Source organism: Mustelus asterias, chromosome 1, assembly GCF_964213995.1.
Source record: "Mustelus asterias chromosome 1, sMusAst1.hap1.1, whole genome shotgun sequence".
Classification (NCBI taxonomy): domain Eukaryota; kingdom Metazoa; phylum Chordata; class Chondrichthyes; order Carcharhiniformes; family Triakidae; genus Mustelus; species Mustelus asterias.
This window is the reverse complement of record NC_135801.1, coordinates 65,992,935-66,011,525: the sequence shown is the minus strand read 5'-3', so window position 1 is coordinate 66,011,525 and position 18,591 is coordinate 65,992,935. Positions and strand designations below refer to the sequence as shown.

The 18,591-nt window shown below is 46.2% G+C and overlaps 1 protein-coding gene across 1 annotated transcript in view; it reads right to left on the bottom strand.

Moving 5' to 3' along the window:
* Positions 1–8,204: 8,204 nt before the first annotated feature.
* LOC144493554 (annexin A10-like) overlaps positions 8,205–18,591 on the bottom strand; it is an 87,822-nt gene continuing 77,435 nt past the window's right edge. The window contains exons 11-12 of the mRNA XM_078212689.1: positions 11,882–12,004; positions 8,205–8,866 (exon numbers count right to left, since the gene is read on the bottom strand). Of these exons, the coding sequence (XP_078068815.1) occupies positions 8,798–8,866; positions 11,882–12,004 (192 nt within the window). The 3' untranslated portion in view covers positions 8,205–8,797. The remainder of the gene's footprint in view (positions 8,867–11,881; positions 12,005–18,591) is intronic.

Here is an 18,591-nt window from a genome sequence, read left to right as displayed (position 1 = left end):
TAACACCAGGCAGAGCGGCAAGATTAAGAATGACAAGATCTTGCGGTGGAGGATTGAGCTCTCCACCTACCGATATGACATCATGTACCGGCCTGGGAAGCTCAATGAGCCCCCAGACGCCCTGTCCCATGGAACATGTGCCAGTGCCCAACTGGACCAGCTACAGTCCCTCCATAACGATCTCTGTCACCCGGGTGTCACCAGATTTTTCCACTTTGTCAAAGCCCGTAACCTGCCCTTCTCCCTCGAGGAAGTCCGGACGATTACCAGGCACTGCAGGGTCTGCGCAGAGTGCAAGCCGCAGTTCTACCGGCCAGGTGTGACGCACCTTATAAAGGCCACTCGCGCGTTTGAGCGCCTCAGCATTGATTTTAAAGGCCCCCTCCCTTCCTCTAACCGCAATATTTATTTTCTGAATGTCATCGATGAATATTCGCATTTCTTTTTTGCCTTCCCCTGCCCGGACATGACCACGGCTACAGTGATTCGGACCCTGAACACGCTCTTCACCCTGTTCGGTTTTCCATCCTATATTCATAGCGACCGAGGGTCCTCATTCATGAGTGACGGGCTGCGGCAGTACCTGCTCGCCAAAGGCATTGCCTCCAAACGCACCACTAGCTATAACCCCAGGGGTAATGGTCAAGTAGAGCGGGAGAACGCAACCGTCTGGAAGGCCGTTCTATTAGCGCTACAGTCTAGGGGCCTCCCAGTCAGCCGCTGGCAAGATGTCCTCCCGGACGCATTACATTCCATTAGGTCACTCTTGTGCACAGCGACCAATACGACCCCTCACGAGCGGATGTTCACTTTCCCCAGAAAGTCCTCCTCGGGTACCTCGCTCCCAGCTTGGCTGATGTCCCCGGGGCCCGTTCTGCTTCGGAAGCATGTCCGGACCCATAAGGCCCTTGGTCGAGGAGGTCCAATTGCTCCACGCTAATCCTCAATTCGCTTATGTAGCGTACCCTGACGAGCGGGAGGACACGGTCTCTGTCCGCGACTTGGCACCCGCAGGTGCCCCTGAGGCCACCACGTCCCTCCGCCCCACTGTCCCTTGTGTTGTGCGCCCAGAGACCGCTACGCCCCTCCCCCTTCAGTCCCAGTCTCCCATATTGTGCGCCCAGAGCCCACTACGGCCCTCCACTCCCCAGCCCCTTCCCACTGTTCTCCATACACCACCAGGGCCACAGTTCACTCCCCTCACCCCTATGTACAGTTCGCTTGAGTCGCCGGTGCCGTCGCCACGCAGTACCCGACTACTGGACGGGACGACGGATGGGTCCGCCTCACACCACCTGGCGCCTCCTCTCGACGCTCAGTGCCTGGAGCCTGGGCTGACTCCGCTCTCTGCTCGGATGAATCTGCAACCTGCACTATGACGATCGCAACGGCGGATCAAGCCACCGGTTCATCTGGACTTGTGATATTGTTTCCGCTTCGCCCCGTGTTGTTTTTTTTAAAGGAGGGGTGAATATGGTGGACTTCAGTTGTGTGTCTGTTATGCCTGGACACATCCCCTGCCGCTCGGCTCCTCCCCTTGTCACCTAGTATAAAGGTGGCTGTCTCCTCCCCCTTGTTCAGTTCGGGTCGGTTACCTGTTGGGATGTGCTCCTGATTCTGTTATGAATAAAAGCCTACAGTTGTATTGGCACACAAGAAGTCTTTTGCCTAATTGATAGCGCATCAAACTTACCATTTGTCTTCTTTACCACCTCCTGCACCTGCATGCTTACCTTTAGCGACGGGTGCATGTGGACACCCAGGTCACGTTGTACATTCCCCTCTCTTAATTTATAGTCATTCAGATAATAATCTGCCTTCCTGTTTTTGCTACCAATGTAGATAACCTCACACTTATCCATATTATACTGCATCTGCCATGCATTTGCCCACTCACTTAGCTTGTTCAAATACACTGAAGCATCTCTGCATCCTCCTCACAGCTCACCCCCCCCACCCAGCTAGCACCGGATAGTTAAGAATGGAACCAGCCAGAGGCAGTGCCACCCAGCTGGATGATGGAGATGAAGGCATTGGAAGAGGGTGGCGTGGTCAACCTTGTTAAAAGCTGGAAAAGCTCAAGAATGTTGAGGAAGAATAGTTTATCATGGTCAACCTCATATAGGATGTATTTTGTGACTTTGATAAGGACCATTTTGGCACTGTGGCAAGGCATAAACCTAATTGGAGGGATTCAAACGTGGAATTGTTTATGGAGTAATATAAGGAAATGGTCAGAGATGGCCTCAACTGTGATTGACACAACGGGTATGAAGAGGCCACGTGAGGTGGCAATGTCAAATGGTAACCATGATTAAGGGTGGGGAAGTTTACTTGCAGGGAAAGATTATAAGTGCAACATAACATACAATAGTATCCTTGTAAAATATTAGACTATGATATAGAATTGTTATTAGTTGATATTGTAATTGTAATAGTAATTAAACTTTCAATGAATTTTCGGCTAGTAGCTAAAACAAATAGCAGAACATAACACATGCTCTGGGTTTATAAATAAATTTTACTGTTGCACCATACTACTGTAAAATGTTTGTCCTCATTCTCAGGTTTCTTCAGTACAGTTCAACCCAGAAGCCTATAAATCTAAAGCTACTGGCACTGTGTACATAATGTCTGATTCCTGTAGGTTTGACTTCCAGGAATCTTCTTTAATTGCTTTCTGGTAAAAGATGCAAATACTGCTGAAGTTCACATCTAACAAATGCTGGAAATACAAAATAATGTGGCCAGAAACTGCAAATGAGAAAGGTGTGCAATCTTCTAATTAGTGTTGTCTGTTCCAAGTTCAGTTTACTCATGAACAAATGAAACATGAGCTATCTAAGGTCATCTGGCCCTTTGAGCCTGCTCCACCACTCAATAAGATTATGTCTGATCTTCATCCATGAACTGGAACTCTACATCTCCCTAGCAGATGCATTTCAGCCTACTTTTGCTGGAAAATTAATAACATCTCTAAATCCCTGAACTATCTGTGGGATATTAAGCTTTAATCAAACTCATTAATGCAAAACCAGGAGGTCAGATCTATTTTAATAGATTGGCGTTTCATTGTAATGACATTTCCTGGGAATTAACTCTGTCGACAGTCCTTTCATGAGTTTGTGGCATCACCGTAGACAGCAAAGCAACCTACCAGGCCACTGATTGAAATCAATCTGTATACATATCCAAACACTTTGCTGCACTCAGTAGAATGGTGCCTGGCTGCTTTGCATTCCTATAATTGGGCATTAGGATTTTTCAGCTGTAGCAAGGACATAGAGATTATTTTGATCTATCACATGTACGTAATAGCTCCATAACAGCAACAATCTTAGTTAAAAAATGGACAAGCCGAATTGAAACAGAAATGATTGAAACCTCAGATTGTAGATGAATTCAAAGATTATAATTAGTTCCAGCATGGATCTCAAAGTGATAGTTCTGTTCAATCTGCATGCAAATAACTTCCTCAAATACCGACTGTGATGGAAGTATTTTTATTTTGTAAGGTGTTACCTGTTTATTGCTTGTTTGTTTTCAACAGCGCCTCACATTGTAAGAAGCTCACTTTTTCTGACCAGGTTTGGTCACCAAGAGAGTAGATTTATTCCACATGGTTTTTTGTGCCAATAATACCTTTAAAGATGCACCAAGAGTAGCGCTTATATCTGATGACAAATACCCCAGTACACTTCTTAGCTCCCTGATTGCTGTAAAACAACATGAGCAGCAACACCCAAGATTCAGTACTATAATCATGCTATGGATATTTCGCCGGTTTCCCATTAGTAAAGACCAGGAGAGAAGGAGAGGACAATAGCAAAAGGATGGAATAGGTGAGGAGGATAAGGGGTTAAATGCAAAAGCAAGGGTGCTAGAAGGGCTAGAGATAAAATTCACATCACAAGAGCAAATATAAAATGGCAGTTTTGAAGGCAAACAAGCAGGACTTTCAGTGGAAAACAGAAAAAGGGAGAAGGCAAATGAGAGTTTGGAAAGGACAGTTAAAAAGAGGGGTGAGTGATCGGGATGGTTGCATCAAAGCGGAAGCAGGAGAATGATGAGTCCAAGGAAAGGGAAATAGAAGAAGAAAGTAGAAGCAGAGAAAAAGAAGGAACATGCAAACATACAAACTGGGGGCAGGACCCAGCAATTTGCTCAATACCACTTTCCTGGTGATTGTAATTTTCCTGAGTTCCTCCCTTTCTTCCATCTGCTGATTTACAGCTATTCCTGTGCCCTATAAAGTGAATACCTGTTCAATTCATCTACCTTGGCCCTGCTTTCCATTACCAGTGCCAAGTACATTGTTTATTCAGAGATCTCACACTTACCAGAATTTGGCAGAATGTTGGTTCTGGTGAGAAACGACATGTTTCTCCAGAGAAGCAGGTTGGTTTTCTCTCCAGACCTTAACAGACTCTGGAAAAAGCAGCTGGGTAAGTCTCATGCCATTATGCAGGTGGGGGGGTTCCTAAACACGCCAGCAAAGCCCGCTAAATGGAGGTCAGGGCGCCATGTTTAATGGGTGCTACAATCGGAACATGAATAAACATCCACCCCCACCCCACCACAGAGGTCTTAGGGGCTCTGCCCTCACTGGCAACAACCCTCCCCCCCATTGGAATCGGAGCCGGCACTTCTGCCCCCCACCATTACAACAGTCAGCGAGGGCAACACCCCACATTCCCCCTGAATATTGGGACACCTTCACCCCCAGCAGTCAATGCCGGCAGCTCACCTTCCCCCTGAACATCAGATACTTCCCCCCCCCCGACCCTCTCCACCTACACAGTCAATGCCAACCCCCTCCTTCCCCTCCCTGAAAACTGGACCCCTTACCCCGGACCACCCCGCACATAGTCAATGAAGTGGTTTGCGTAAGAGAAAGTGAAACCACAAACTGTTAATTAGGAATAGACTCTGTCTGCATTGTAGTCAGGATCATTGGGATACTTATGGTGCTGTCAACTGTGAAAGAAAATCAAAATAAACACAGGTGGCTGGAGGATGATAGAAATACTTTGATCTGACAGCTCAATCTTTTATGACACACTGCACATTGAACCCAAGGGCTTCAGGTGCAATGAAGAGGGATTCAATGATGTCTGCTTGCTGGGAAGACTCAGCAACTTCAAATCGAAGTTGTGTGCATTCATTGGAGCTCAATGCGCAACCGTGCAGACTGGAACTTGCCCCCCAAAACCCCCGCCCCCAAGCCCCCCCCCCCCCGCCCCCCCGCCCACCACCGGCCCCCTCCGGCCAGGTGAAATTGACATCTCGGCTGGGATCATAGGGGGAGGGAAGGAGGGGGCAATCAGGACTGGCCATTGGGTGGGGGGTTAGAGATCAGGGCTGGGTTGGGTGGGGTGGGGGAGTCAGGTAGCCCAGTGATTGGTGGGGGGAGGGTTGGGTAGGCCACTGATGGGGGGGCAGCAATCAGGAGACCAGTGATGGGAGGGGGCAGCAATCGTGAGACCGGCGATGGGGGGCGGGGGGGGCAGTGTGCATGTGCCAATCTCCCCACTGACAGATCGGCGCATGCGCAATGGCTCACTCAGCGCGCTGATACCAGCATCTCAGGTGGGATTGGGCCCCGTCCCCCGCTTACCAGAGTGAATCTCTCTGAGGTACTCTGTGATGAAGAGTGCTGGAGATTCATTAAACTAAGTATGCCCAAAAAATGGGTGGGGAAATTCTCCCGTTTTCTCACCTGCTGGGCACTTAGTTCATTTTGGGAGAATCTTGGCCCTGCTCTCTGTCAGAGAATGGCAAGGGGGTGTGATCTCACCTGCAGTTTCTGACAGGGAGAAGGGAAATCTCTGCTGCAGAATGGAGTGCTGCAGTGGTTTAAAGTCCTGTCAGGTGACTGGGGGCATGGAGGTTAAAGTGACCTGGCCGCTTCAGAATTTACACAGCTGGCAGACAGGAATGCAGATGTTGATCACGGGGCTGCCTGAAATCACTATGCCAGGGGAGATCTTCAGGTCTGCCAGGGCTAGAAGGGGCAGTCCAGCCATGACACCTCCATCCCGGTGGATAGTAGTGAGGTCAACCCCTTGCACCCAGCCCAAGCCCATCCAACCCCCAGGACTTGGCAGCACAGAGGAGCAAATAGCCACTGGACGTACCTCCTTACCCACCCCGCCCACCCCTCCTTGGGGTCCAAGGTACTTGGCCAGGGTGCCAGGTGGCAGTGCACTGTTGGCACTGCCAATCTGCTTGGACTGAAGGAAGGTGGGTGACTGAAGGGAGATGGGCCCTGAGTGGGGAGTTCTGAGGGGGACAGGAAGGCTCAGTGGGGAGGTCAAGGGGGGAAGGGGGCCTGAGTTAGGGATCGGGTTGGATAAACCTCATGCCTTTGTTTATGGGGAGGTAGAATGCCCCTCATTGCTGAGGGGCTGGTGGTTCCTCCTTGAACCTTGGGGTCCAACCCACCAGATCCCCGCTTGTGAGGACCTATATCAAAGCTCGCCCGGTGCAGATCCCACTGGGGAGGCAGATGAATTGCGAGGGGCATTTGACTCAGGCTGCAAGCCCGCTAATTACATTTAAATATGCAGGTTTGAATATGCATCAGGTTCTCGCCCACTCTGGCCAGGAATCCGGTTGGGGCCAGAAGTGCAGCCTGGGAGGGGTTGCAGCAGATTTGGCGCCTGGTGCAAAATCCGATTTTCCGCCGACTCCTGATTCTCCGGTCAATTCCGATTCTCCGGGGTTAACAGACCCGGAGAATCGTCCCCCTAAATCCACAATGCTGCTACTGCAGCTTGAAGCTACTCCTACCAGAAGATCTGCTGTCTTGGTATATCCCACCTGTCTGACTTTTGCCATCCCTCACACAGTTGACTGTTTGTCTGCAACAATCCTGTGATGCCTGTCTTCCAATTCCTCGTATAACGGCCCCTCTTTATGCTGCCCTTTGCCCTCTAGAAGCGATCTCTGCAGCTTTTCAGCCCTGAGCAAATGCCTGAAATGCTTACATTTTATTTTCTGGAAGTCACTTCATAAAGTTCTTTTTGTTCTTGCAATTTCAAGCACCTCTTCATTGATCTTATGGTCCCAATATAGAATTTTTGTAATATATCTTCGCATCCACATTTCAGAGCCCTCTATTTCCTTTCACAGATCTTTATTTGTTGTCCAGCTTTCTGATGCTTACAGGAAAGTGGATAGAAAGTAGTTAGTATCATTTTCACAATGCAAATCTGCAAAAGACTTTGTAATGCTTACACTACTTTTAAGGAGCCTTTACTGATCCTGATACCCAACAATTTATTTTTCTACAATTGGATAGCTTCAGAATGTTTCCAAGTCCCAACTCTTACTGAATTAGATGGAATTGCTTTGAGATATGTGCAGGAGTCCCTGTAATCTACTTAGCAGAGTGGCTCAGCACAGATCCAAAATTCTAAAGGTGAAAAGTAACCAGCTAAACCAACTACATCATCTCAAAAGTAGTAGATTAAAATGCATTAAAGGGTGCTTAACAAAGAGAAGGTCTTACTATGAACAGCTCCTCTCTTTGCTGAGAGGCACAACAGGAACTAGAAGCTTTTCTTTGCTGCTGTGCATCTTGTAGAGTTGAAATGGATAATAGGCATAGAAGTTTTCAGCAAAGATGGAAGCAATGTTGCACGTTGTGTCTGTGTCAGTCTTTGCTGGAGCAATCTAAACAAATCCGTCTATCGTTTTATCTCCTTTTAACCCTTGATGTGATTTGATTTATTATTGTCACATGTATTTGTCTACGGTGAAAAGTATTGCTTCTTGCGTGCTACATAGTCAAAACATACCGTTCATAGAATACATAGGGGAGAAGGAAAAGAGAGGGTGCAGAATATAGTGTTAGGGTAATAGCTAGGGTGCAGAGAAAGATGAGATCTTCCTCTGCTTCAAATATCTACGTAACTTTTTCTAAAACATGCAACGGTCTCTATTTCAACCATCCTGTGTTCTGACAACCTTCTGAGTAAAGACATTTCTCATAGTTTCTTTCGGTAATAATAGTCTCTCATTTGAAACAAACCTGGTCAGTGTATTCCATAAACACTTTTTCCAATTATAATTCTTTTGATGACATGAATGTTACTTCTATGCAGAATGTTTTGCATTAGAGTTGTACTTTATTTGAAGGATTAAAATGAAATGTCTTAAAGCAATTGAAGAGCAAAAATATTATTTTATTATGTTGCAGCTATTACATTGAATGTGTTAACTCCATTGAATAAGTAACTAGATCTACACAGGAACCAGCAATAAAGCAATCAAGGCACAGTAATATGTTGGAGAGTTTTTGTATATGGTAATATGCTCGGTACTTCAAGCAAGAGTGAATGAATTGTCAGGAATCCCTGAGTTCACTAAGAAGTCTGTGGTCAAATTAGAGGTCAGAAAAGGAAATTTCCATAACAATTTCTTTGATATTGCCATCTCAAAAAGTGAAATACAATTTAATAAGTTGCTACAATATTTCAAATCATTATGTAATCATCGATGAGTTTTCTGTTGATTTTGTGAGAATAATTTTTAATTAAATAATTAACTAAGCAATTATATATTTAAGGCATTATTTGTAAAATGTACTAGAGTACTTCTCTCTTCACAGATGTTCTGTGGGTCGACAAAAAAGATTTATCTATAATAACTGATTAGCCACGTGCAGTTCACTAACTTTCTAAGACAATAAGCTGACTCTTCAATCTACATCAACGACTGAGGTGGGCTTGGGTTTTGTGAGACTTCAGAATATTTTCTGTTGGTTCACAAGCAGTCATGAATCTTTCTTCATTTAATAATCTTCAGCATCGCCAGCACAAATCGCCGAGAGAGCCGCTTCATAGTGTCCTGATGCATATTGCTGCAAGACATCAAAATAGCACCACTTTAAATCTTTGAGTTGAAAATTTTATCTGTTCTTAATGTGTGCATTGAAATCCTTCTATCTAGTAATGAAGACAGAAGTCCAATTAAAATAACAGAGTTAAGCATCTGAATTAGAGGACGAAGAAACTTTACACAAATGTGTTAACATTCGTGCAGCACATTTGAAGGCTTTAATTCATGTTTGATTTTGTTAACTACTATGTGGACATAATAACAGTGTCAAACAGGAACAGCCTATCACATTAACCCCTCTCAGTCAATTTCTTTTAAGCTTTTCACCTATATTTAAATCAATCAAGTTTACAAGTTGAATGTGACAATAAAATTCGAAAACAATCAAAATTTAGCTTCACCTATCACTTTTTTTAAAAGCAACCCTTACAGATATTAATAAAATAGTTTAGTGCTAATTTTAGTCTTGCCTGATGAAAACCCTGTAGGATGGCAATTAGAATGCTTCATGGGGTTTACCTTCACAAATCCCATTATTTTAATGCAGGCTCTAACCTGCTGAACAGCAAGCAGGGAATTGGCTGAAAACCTACATTCTCCTTTTTTTAAATACACTCATGGGGCTCTGAGGATGTCATCAGGACCCCACTCTACAATTTTAACTGGGGGCCTGCACGGGAAACAGTTGTGGCTTCTTTGCCGAAACAACCTAGCCAGAGGAGGCCCAAAACGGTAAATGGATTTTCTTTTTCTTCGCTTTCTTTTCTTTGACAAAGGGCCATCTGGACTTGAAACGTCAGCTCTATTCTCTCCTTACAGATGCTGCCAGACCTGCTGAGATTTTCCAGCATTTTCCCTTTTGGTTTCAGATTCCAGCGTCCACAGTAATTTGCTTTTATCCTTTTCTTTTTCTTCCTTTCCTTGTGAGGCCTTGTGGAGCTAGAGAACTCCTATGGACCCCAGAGAGAAAGTTGAAGCCTCCTCCTCACTAGACTTTCTGGATGAGATCACCTCGCTCAATCTAGGTTGTGGAACAAAAGTAGGACTTTCCTGGTTTGTCCCACGTCATGTGGTGTATTTACCCACTTCACACTTAACTCAGGGATGGCTGACAGAGTCAGAAGGGTTTGATTTGATTTGATTTGATTTATTATTGTCACATGTATTAACATAGTGAAAAGTATTGTTTCTTGCGCGCTACACAGACAAAACATACCGTTCATAGAGAAGGAAACGAGACAGTGCAGAATGTAGTGTTACAGTCATAGCTAGGGTGTGGAGAAAGATCAACTTAATGCAAGGTCAGTCCATTCAAAAGTTTGACAGCAGCAGGAAAGAAGCTGTTCTTGAGTTGATTGGTACGTGACTTCAGACTTTTGTGTCTTTTCCCCGATGGAAGAAGGTGGAAGAGAGAATATCCGGGGTGCGTGGGGTCCTTAATTATGCTGACTGCAATCTGTAGTAGGTCCAGGCAGTCCGGGAGGCTGGAATTGATTCGTGCCATGACTAGCCTTTCAAAGCACTTCATAATGATGGATGTCAGAGCCACCGGCCGAACGTCATGAGTCTAAGCAATTCTCCATTAACTTGAGCTCATAATCTGAACTGACACTTCAGTGCAGTATTGAAGAAATGCTGCACTGCCAGAGGTACTGACTTTTAGGTGAGATGTTAAACTGAGGCCCAGTTAGCTTGGTTGGGTAGATGCAGGAGATTCTATGACAATAATTAATGGTTATTCTTTTAGATAACATTCTGCACCGTAAGGATTCTAATTAATCCCCCAACAAACAACAACAAAAACCATTCTCAACTGTATATTGCAAACATTGGTTGTGATGTTTCCTGACAGAACAACAGTTTCCACATCTCAAAAGTAATTCATTGACCATGATATACATTTAAGATATTGAGGGACAATGAAAAGTGTTTTTCTGATGGAATAACTATTTTAGTGACTTGAAAATGAAAACACTGATTTGAAAATTAAGTTTATAGAACATAGAACATAGAGAAACTACAGCACAAACAGGCTCTTCGGCCCACAAGTTGCGACGGTCATGTCCCTACCTACCGAGGCCTATATATAGGCTTACCTATAACCCTCAATCCTATTAAGTCCCATGTACTCATCCTGAAGTCTCTTAAAAGACCCTATCGAGTTTGCCTCCACCACCATTGACGGCAGCCGATTCCACTCACCCACCACCCTCTGAGTGAAAAACTTACCCCTGACATCTCCTCTCTACCTACTCCCCAGCACCTTAAACCTGTGTCCTCTCATAGCAGCCATTTCAGCCCTGGGAAAAAGCCTCTGAGAATCCACCCGATCTATACCTCTCAACATCTTGTGCACCTCTATCAGGTCACCTCTCATCCTTCGTCTCTCCAAGGAGCTCCCTCAACCTATCCTCATAAGGCATGCCACTCAATCCAGGCAACATCCTTGTAAATCTTCTCTGCACCCTTTCAATAATTTCTACATCCTTCCTGTAATGAGGCGACCAGAACTGAGCACAGTACTCTAAGTGGGGTCTGACGAGGGTCTTATAAAGCTGCATCATTATCTCCTGACTCCTAAACTCAATCCCTCGATTGATGAAGGCCAGCACACCATACGCCTTCTTAACCAACTCCTCTACCTGCGAGGCCGATTTAAGAGTCCTATGGACCCGGACCCCAAGGTCCTTCTGATCCTCTACACTGCTAGGAGTCTTACTCTTGATATACTCCTTCATCCCATTTGACCTGCCAAAATGTACCACTACACATTTATCCGGGTTGAAGTCCATCTGCCACTTCTCCGCCCAGTCTTGCATCCTATCTATGTCACGCTGCAGCTTCTGACATCCCTCCAAATTATCCACAACAAATTATGGGAAAATTTCCTGTTCAATTTATCACCTATTATTACTATTCAAATTCCAACAGGCTGATTGTGTTTGACCTGCAATTAATAATACCGCAAATCAGACTGTTGGATAATTACTGGGTCTCCAAGAGTATGTATACAACATAAAGGATGAATAAGCCATACCCTGATGTCTTCGGTGAGGGAATTTCCATATCGCTCCTGGTAATTTCTTTTGACATTCATCAGATCCAGTTCACTTCTTGAAATCAAGATCCTTATAACTGTTTTGTTGTGAAAACCAAAGTCCTAAATAAAGTTAAAAAAAATCTGGGTTATGTTACGGACTTCTGCAAAACATTCCCCACAGAAGTGGTACTACTCTGTTTCATTAGACAATTGTATTGTAAAAGTGTACAGTTATTCCTAAATAATTAAGCTGAATGTTTTGGAAAGTACTAAGGGTTAAAAAGTGGTCTCCACTGAATGGCTGTGCTGTTTGGCTGCATATCATCTAATGACATAATGACTAGTGAGGGGAGGCTAGGGTGTCTGTTCAGCCGAGTGTCGGCCTCTTGTGGCAGACGAGGGAGAACTGAATCGTGAGGCCAGCAATTAGCATGTCCAGCTCATTCCCAGAGTGCACCCTGTTTCTCCCAGGTCACAAGAGGTGCAGAGCTGAGCAGCCTTCCATGACCCATTGAGATTCACCGTTACACACAAGAACACCTAACAATTGGTTTTGGACTGCCAGACAACCTCTCCCCTTTGTCCTCACACCACTGCCTGAGTGTGGATTCCAATCACCCAGCAGTCATCCTCCCGAGTGTGAGGGCCTTCAGATTGCATGAGGGGAGACGCAGCCCATTCCTGAATCCTCCACTCTGCCCTTACAGCTGGCCTGTCATGGGTAACTCACAGTCACCCTCAGTACTGAGGCTCTTGTTTTCAAGCCCTCCTACCCTGTTGCCAGCCCCCACTAAGGAAGGGCACTCCCACAGCTGTGATATGGACAGGAACCCAGGACACGGGAAGCGTTGCCTCATTACCTGCCTTCACAGCCCATTTAAAGCAAGGGGCGGCTCAACATGAAGGGAAAGTAAGGTCTGCAAGTGACCCCTCCTGAGCCCTCTCCCCGAAATGGTGATTCTGGGTCTCCCACCCCCCTCCAAGTTTTTTCCAGTGCCCCATTATCAGTGTTCACTGTGGAGGGTGCTGGCTGCCTGAGCACTCAACTCCAAAACCCCCGTCAGTTGTGAAGGCGCCATGTTCATGCTTATGTAGGGTTGTTGTAAATGGTGCTAGCGTCACACTGACGCCCACTGAATATCCGGTGAGAGGGGGAGTCCCGGAGAGAGTGCTCACGAATGACATGCTAATGTATTAAAATGAGCTTTCTGCTGTCCCGTAGCGTGTTTCACGCCACTCTGGTGAGGAGCAGGGAAGATCGGAACTCAGAAACCCACTGGCGTGAATCGCGCTCTCCGGATTTTGAGCACGCTCCTTTGTTCCCGCAGACAGAGATTGCCAGCTCAAAATTACCCCCAGTATATTCTCATAACTTAGTTCCCTAAATTCAGGAATCAATTTGGTAGATTTCCTCTGAACTCCCTCCAATAACACTATGGGGTGGATTTACCCATTCTGCCCACCACAGGAATCGTAGTGGGCGAGGGGCGGACCATGGAAATGTCCATGGATCTCAGGCGGGGTTTTCCAGTTTCGGGGTGAGCATGGCCGGAGAATCCTGCCCAATATGATTTCTACATTATGGAAAGCAAAACTGAAGTTGGTACTCCAGGGCTTAATCGGGACATGATGCAGGTGTTGGACAGATGACATGTTCGATCGGATTTGGTGGCAGAACCATAGGAAATTGGTCTGCTGACCTCAGTTGCCTATTTTTGGTGAGCTGCAACCCCAGAGGCAGCTAAGAACAATTGGGTTAGATTCTGGATGAGGCTACAAAAGTGTGGAAGTTGGGGGAGAAGACAATTGGCCACCAGTTTAAGCAAGTGTCAAAATATTGTAAGAAGGCAGCATAAGTTCAAGCCAGACTGCATTCATTAAAGCGAATCCATACTTCTTCAAGGGGAGGTGTGCTGGAGCAAGTGCCAGAAGCCATTTGAAAATTGGTTTTGTTCTGGCAGAGAGGGGGGGCTTCAGGATTTTCTGACACTCCATTGGAGGTCTTGGTGCAGTGGTTACAGAGACAGAGAGATGCCATCTATCCACTGGAGGCCAGAAGGCCCTCCAGACAAACTTAACAAAGACAGTGTGGTCGCTGTCACAGTGAATGCCAGGAATTTAGTCCTTGGATCTGGATACAGTGCCACAAGAAATTCAATGATGTCAGATGAGTGATCAAGGTTAGTGAAAGTATCTTCAAATGTCATATTCTACAAACTGCATCACTAACTTTAGCCACCGCTCAATATACCACACTTCCATTACTCGCCTACTAACAATCTCTACCACTCATGACTCATACCCAACATTAATAGCTTCACCTCACCCTCACATACAGCACTACTACAGCCTCACACTGACATTTCTTAGCTTGTACATATTGGCAACTATTCAACCATTGGCAGCCAAATCAGCCAAACTGCTTTCATCCACCTCACTGACACACTTCAGCCTCTCTTGCAGGATAGGTTGGTAGAGGCAGCAGTACCTAACTGTTGGGAATCAGACAAGGGTTGCACATCCTCATCTCTGTGGAGGATGCAGTACTCTCCATTATTGCAGTGGCCATGGCTGAGGCAGGGCTGAAGATATTAAAGATGACAGTGTACTCATACCTGAACCTTCTTCTCACATCCCACTTTCCCCCACTGTACGCTGATCACTAAAATGTCTTCTGATTTACGAGGTGCATATGGTGTAAGCACGCCCTCTTGCTTTCCCCTCTCCCCTCACCACAACCTATCCTTGTTCTTTTCTCCTTTCAGATACCCAAGCACTGCACCTGGCATGGCTGAGGTGGAACAGCAAGAGGTGGAAGAGCAGGAAGACCGATGAGTGGCAAAAACACTGTCACTTGCTTTCACACTTATAGCAACCAAGTGTACTTTAGAAGATAGCTTGGAGGTGGGATTTGCCTTGGATGAGACATAAAGATTCTGCAGCCCGAGCAGGGGACAAGAGTAGCACAGTCGCCAGCTTGCTGGAGTGCAAAGTCACACACAAATCCTGCTACAGTAGAGTCAGATGAGCACATAGATGGGAAAGCCTTTAGCGGCACAATGGCTAGCACAGGGACCCGGGCTCAATTCCGGCCTCGGGTCACTGTCTGTGTGGAGTTTGCAGATTCTTCCCGTGTTTGCGTGGGTTTCCTCCGGGTGCTTCGGTTTCCTCCCACAGTCCAAAGATGTGCGGGCTAGGTGGGTTGGCCGTGCTAAATTGTCCTTTAGTGTTAAGGGGTTTGACAGGGCAAATACATGGGGTTACAGGGGTAGGGCCTGGGTGGGATTGTTATGCAGCTTGATGAGCCAAATGGCCTCCTTCTGCACTGTAGGGATTCTATGAATCTATTCTATGATTGGATGTGAATAATAATTTCTTTGGTGAATTGGCAGGCTTACCAGAAGATCCGCAATCAAGGCAAAGGAGCATGGAAGAGTGTGGCAGAAGCTTGCAGCCCATCCTTTCCAATGTGGAAGCAGTGACCATTGACAAATTTGCGGACCCTACCATGATGCATCATTTGATGGCCAATGTCACAGCTTTCACTGCAGCACACGCAGAAGCCACCCAACATTTGGACGCTGCAGTGGAAACTCAGACCTAAGTTATCCCAGTGCAGTTTGTTACCAGGCAAACGTGGACTGCTGCCATCATCACTACAGGTATAAGTGTTTAAAAGGGCTTGTTGAGTGTCAGAGCAATCCAACAATATCTCCTCCAATACCAATCACTAGGACTTTTGATTTTCAGCCCTAAGATCATTCGTCCTCCCACCATTGCCACTCTGTCTGTGCACTTGTTGTCTGCACTCCATGGCCAGCTGGTGCAGTCATAAGCTGGGACTTTCAGAGCCTTTCAGGGTGCTTGAAGTCACCATGCAAAGCCATGTGCAGTCTCCCCAGTGAAAGCCAGTAGGCTTCCACCAGTCATGCAGCAGCCATTGGAGTAAGACTGTGTAGGAGCACAAGGACAGATGAAGGTAACCCGGAAGACCAGCACTAAGGGAATGTACAAGGGTGATTAGATGACTTTGTATAGAATATGGCATAATTTTAATGAGAAAGTTTGCTTGGAAATGTTGTTTGTGGTGACTTTTGTTTTTCCATTGTAGCCAAGAAGATGCTATGATGGTCAGTGACAGAGGGGCAGTAGATTCGGGACTGCTGATGAATGGGGGATGGGGATTACATTTACTCTGTCCTTCCTCCTTCTCCATCTCTTCCTCCACCTCCTCTTTCTCCTTTCTCACCTTCTCTTCTTCAGCTGGTTATTAAGCTGGTTGTTGTGTCCTAATGATGGTGAGGTTGTTCAACCTGCAGCAGACTACCATGAGGGCGGCACGGTAGCACAGTGGTTAGCACTGCTGCTTCACAGCTCCAGGGACCTGGGTTCGATTCCCGGCTTGGGTCACTGTCTGTGTGGAGTTTGCACATTCTCCTCGTGTCTGCGTGGGTTTCCTCCGGGTGCTCCGGTTTCCTCCCACAGTCCAAAGATGTGCGGGTTAGGTTGATTGGCCATGCTAAAATTGCCCCTTAGTGTCTTGAGATGGGTAGGTTAGAGGGATTAGCGTGTAAATATGTAGGGATATGGGGGTAGGGCCTGGGTGGGATTGTGGTCGGTGTAGACTCGATGGGCCGAATGGCCTCTTTCTACACTGTAGGGTTTCTATGATTTCTATGATGACTTCTATGAGTTTTGAGACATACGCTGGAATTCTACTGCCCCACCCACCATGGAATCGGAGCAGGCGAGGGGCGGACAATGGAAATATCCATTGACCTCGGGTGGGATTTTCTGGTCTTGGATCGAAAACCCCGCCCATACTTTCCTAAGCACTGCAGGGCTTCTCCAGGACGATCCAGACAGTGGAAGCATTGTTCATGCACCCCAATGCTCTGCTTGATCACATTTCACCTGGCAGTGTGGCTTTCATGATATGCATGTGCCCATATCTGCATGGGTTGTGCACCAGAGTAATGAGCTACATTACTAAAGGAGAGCTCTTATTGCCCAGTGGGCACCCTCTGGTCTTTAGTCATAGTTCAAGTGCTAATGGTACATCATACTGGCACTGAATCAAGGCATCATAACATTTGCCAAAATAGCAGACAGCAACCTACATGACACAGTGCTCGCCCGTCAGCGAAATCCCTTTCAGTTGTTGTACATCTCAGAGTTGACACGGACATAAAACGGAATGGCACTGCACCAATGTGAAGCCTGCAATCCTTGTGAAGCAACACCTTTGCTCTACTTCCTTGTCTCTGGCAAGAGAGACTGGAATTTATTCAACTCTCTTGGGATGCAAGGATCCAGTGACCTCCCTCATGTAACAGTGCATGTCAAAATGTTGCAAATATTGCCTAATTCAACCTGTAAGCGGCCAGGCGCATTAAAATTTGTGGCTAAGGTCACCTTCACAGTCACTGACAATGCGCTCTGATCAGAGACTGCAGTTGTAGCTGCAGCCAGTGGCAGATTTCAGTGAAGATGTCCTTAATGAAGCAGTCTTATACACTGATTTTTACACTATTTTTCACTGAGGCGCAAGTGGCAGAATTGCTCCTTGAACACTTTGGGTAGACATAGCCTCCTGCTTAAGGCCCATTTCCTCCCTCTTCAAGCAGTTTGTCCTGATCTATGCACATCTGCTCATTCTCCCCGCCACTTTGTCGACCAAGGGGGATGGAAGCCTACTACTGCAAGTGGTTTGTGCCGAAACCTTGAAGGCAGGACAAAGTCCTGTGCCTGTGCCACACCACTCCCTGCAGACTTCAGGACAGCACTTTTAACTCATTCAAAAAACCACTAAAACCTGCCACCAGCAAGAGCCAACAGAAATCACTCAGCAACTAAAGTAACAATAGTTGATGATCCCTATAATTAGTGCTGATGGATGAAGAAGGATTGTTTCCTGCTGTTGAATGCAAGTTCATCTGTGTGTATTTAAGAGAGAGCATTAGTTGGCGCATTGAGCTCCAAAATGGCACTAGTAGTGTCACATCAGTGTTCTATGCTGATATACATCACAATCAATCTACTCTACATAGGGTGTAAAGCCCTTAACAAGTCGGCCTGGTGCAGCTAGCACTAGAGGAACATCAAGGAAAACCCCAAGGCTTTTTACTCTTATGTGAGGAATAAAAGAATGACCAGGGTGAGGTTAGGGCAGGTCAAGGACAGTAGTGGGAACTTGTGTATGGAGTCAGTAGAGATAGGCGAGGTGATGAATGAATACTTTTCTTCAGTGTTCACCAAGGAGAGGGGCCATGTTTTTGAGGAAGAGAAGGTGTTACAGGCTAATAGGTTGGAGGAAATAGATGTTCGGAGGGAGGATGTCCTGGCAGTTTTGAATAAACTGAAGGGCGATACGTCCCCTGGGCTTGATGAAATGTATCCTAGGATTCTTTGGGAGGCAAGGGATGAGATTGCAGAGCCTTTGGCTTTGATCTTTGGGTCCTCGCTGTCCATGGGGATGGTGCCAGAGGACTGGAGAATGGCGAATGTTGTTCCTCTGTTTAAGAAAGGGAATAGAAATGACCCTCGTAATTATAGACCGGTTAGTCTTACTTCGGTGGTTGGTAAATTGATGGAAAAGGTCCTTAGAGATGGGATTTACGACCATTTAGAAAGATGCGGATTAATCCGGGATAGTCAGCACGGATTCGTGAAGGGCAAGTCGTGCCTCACAAATTTGATAGAATTTT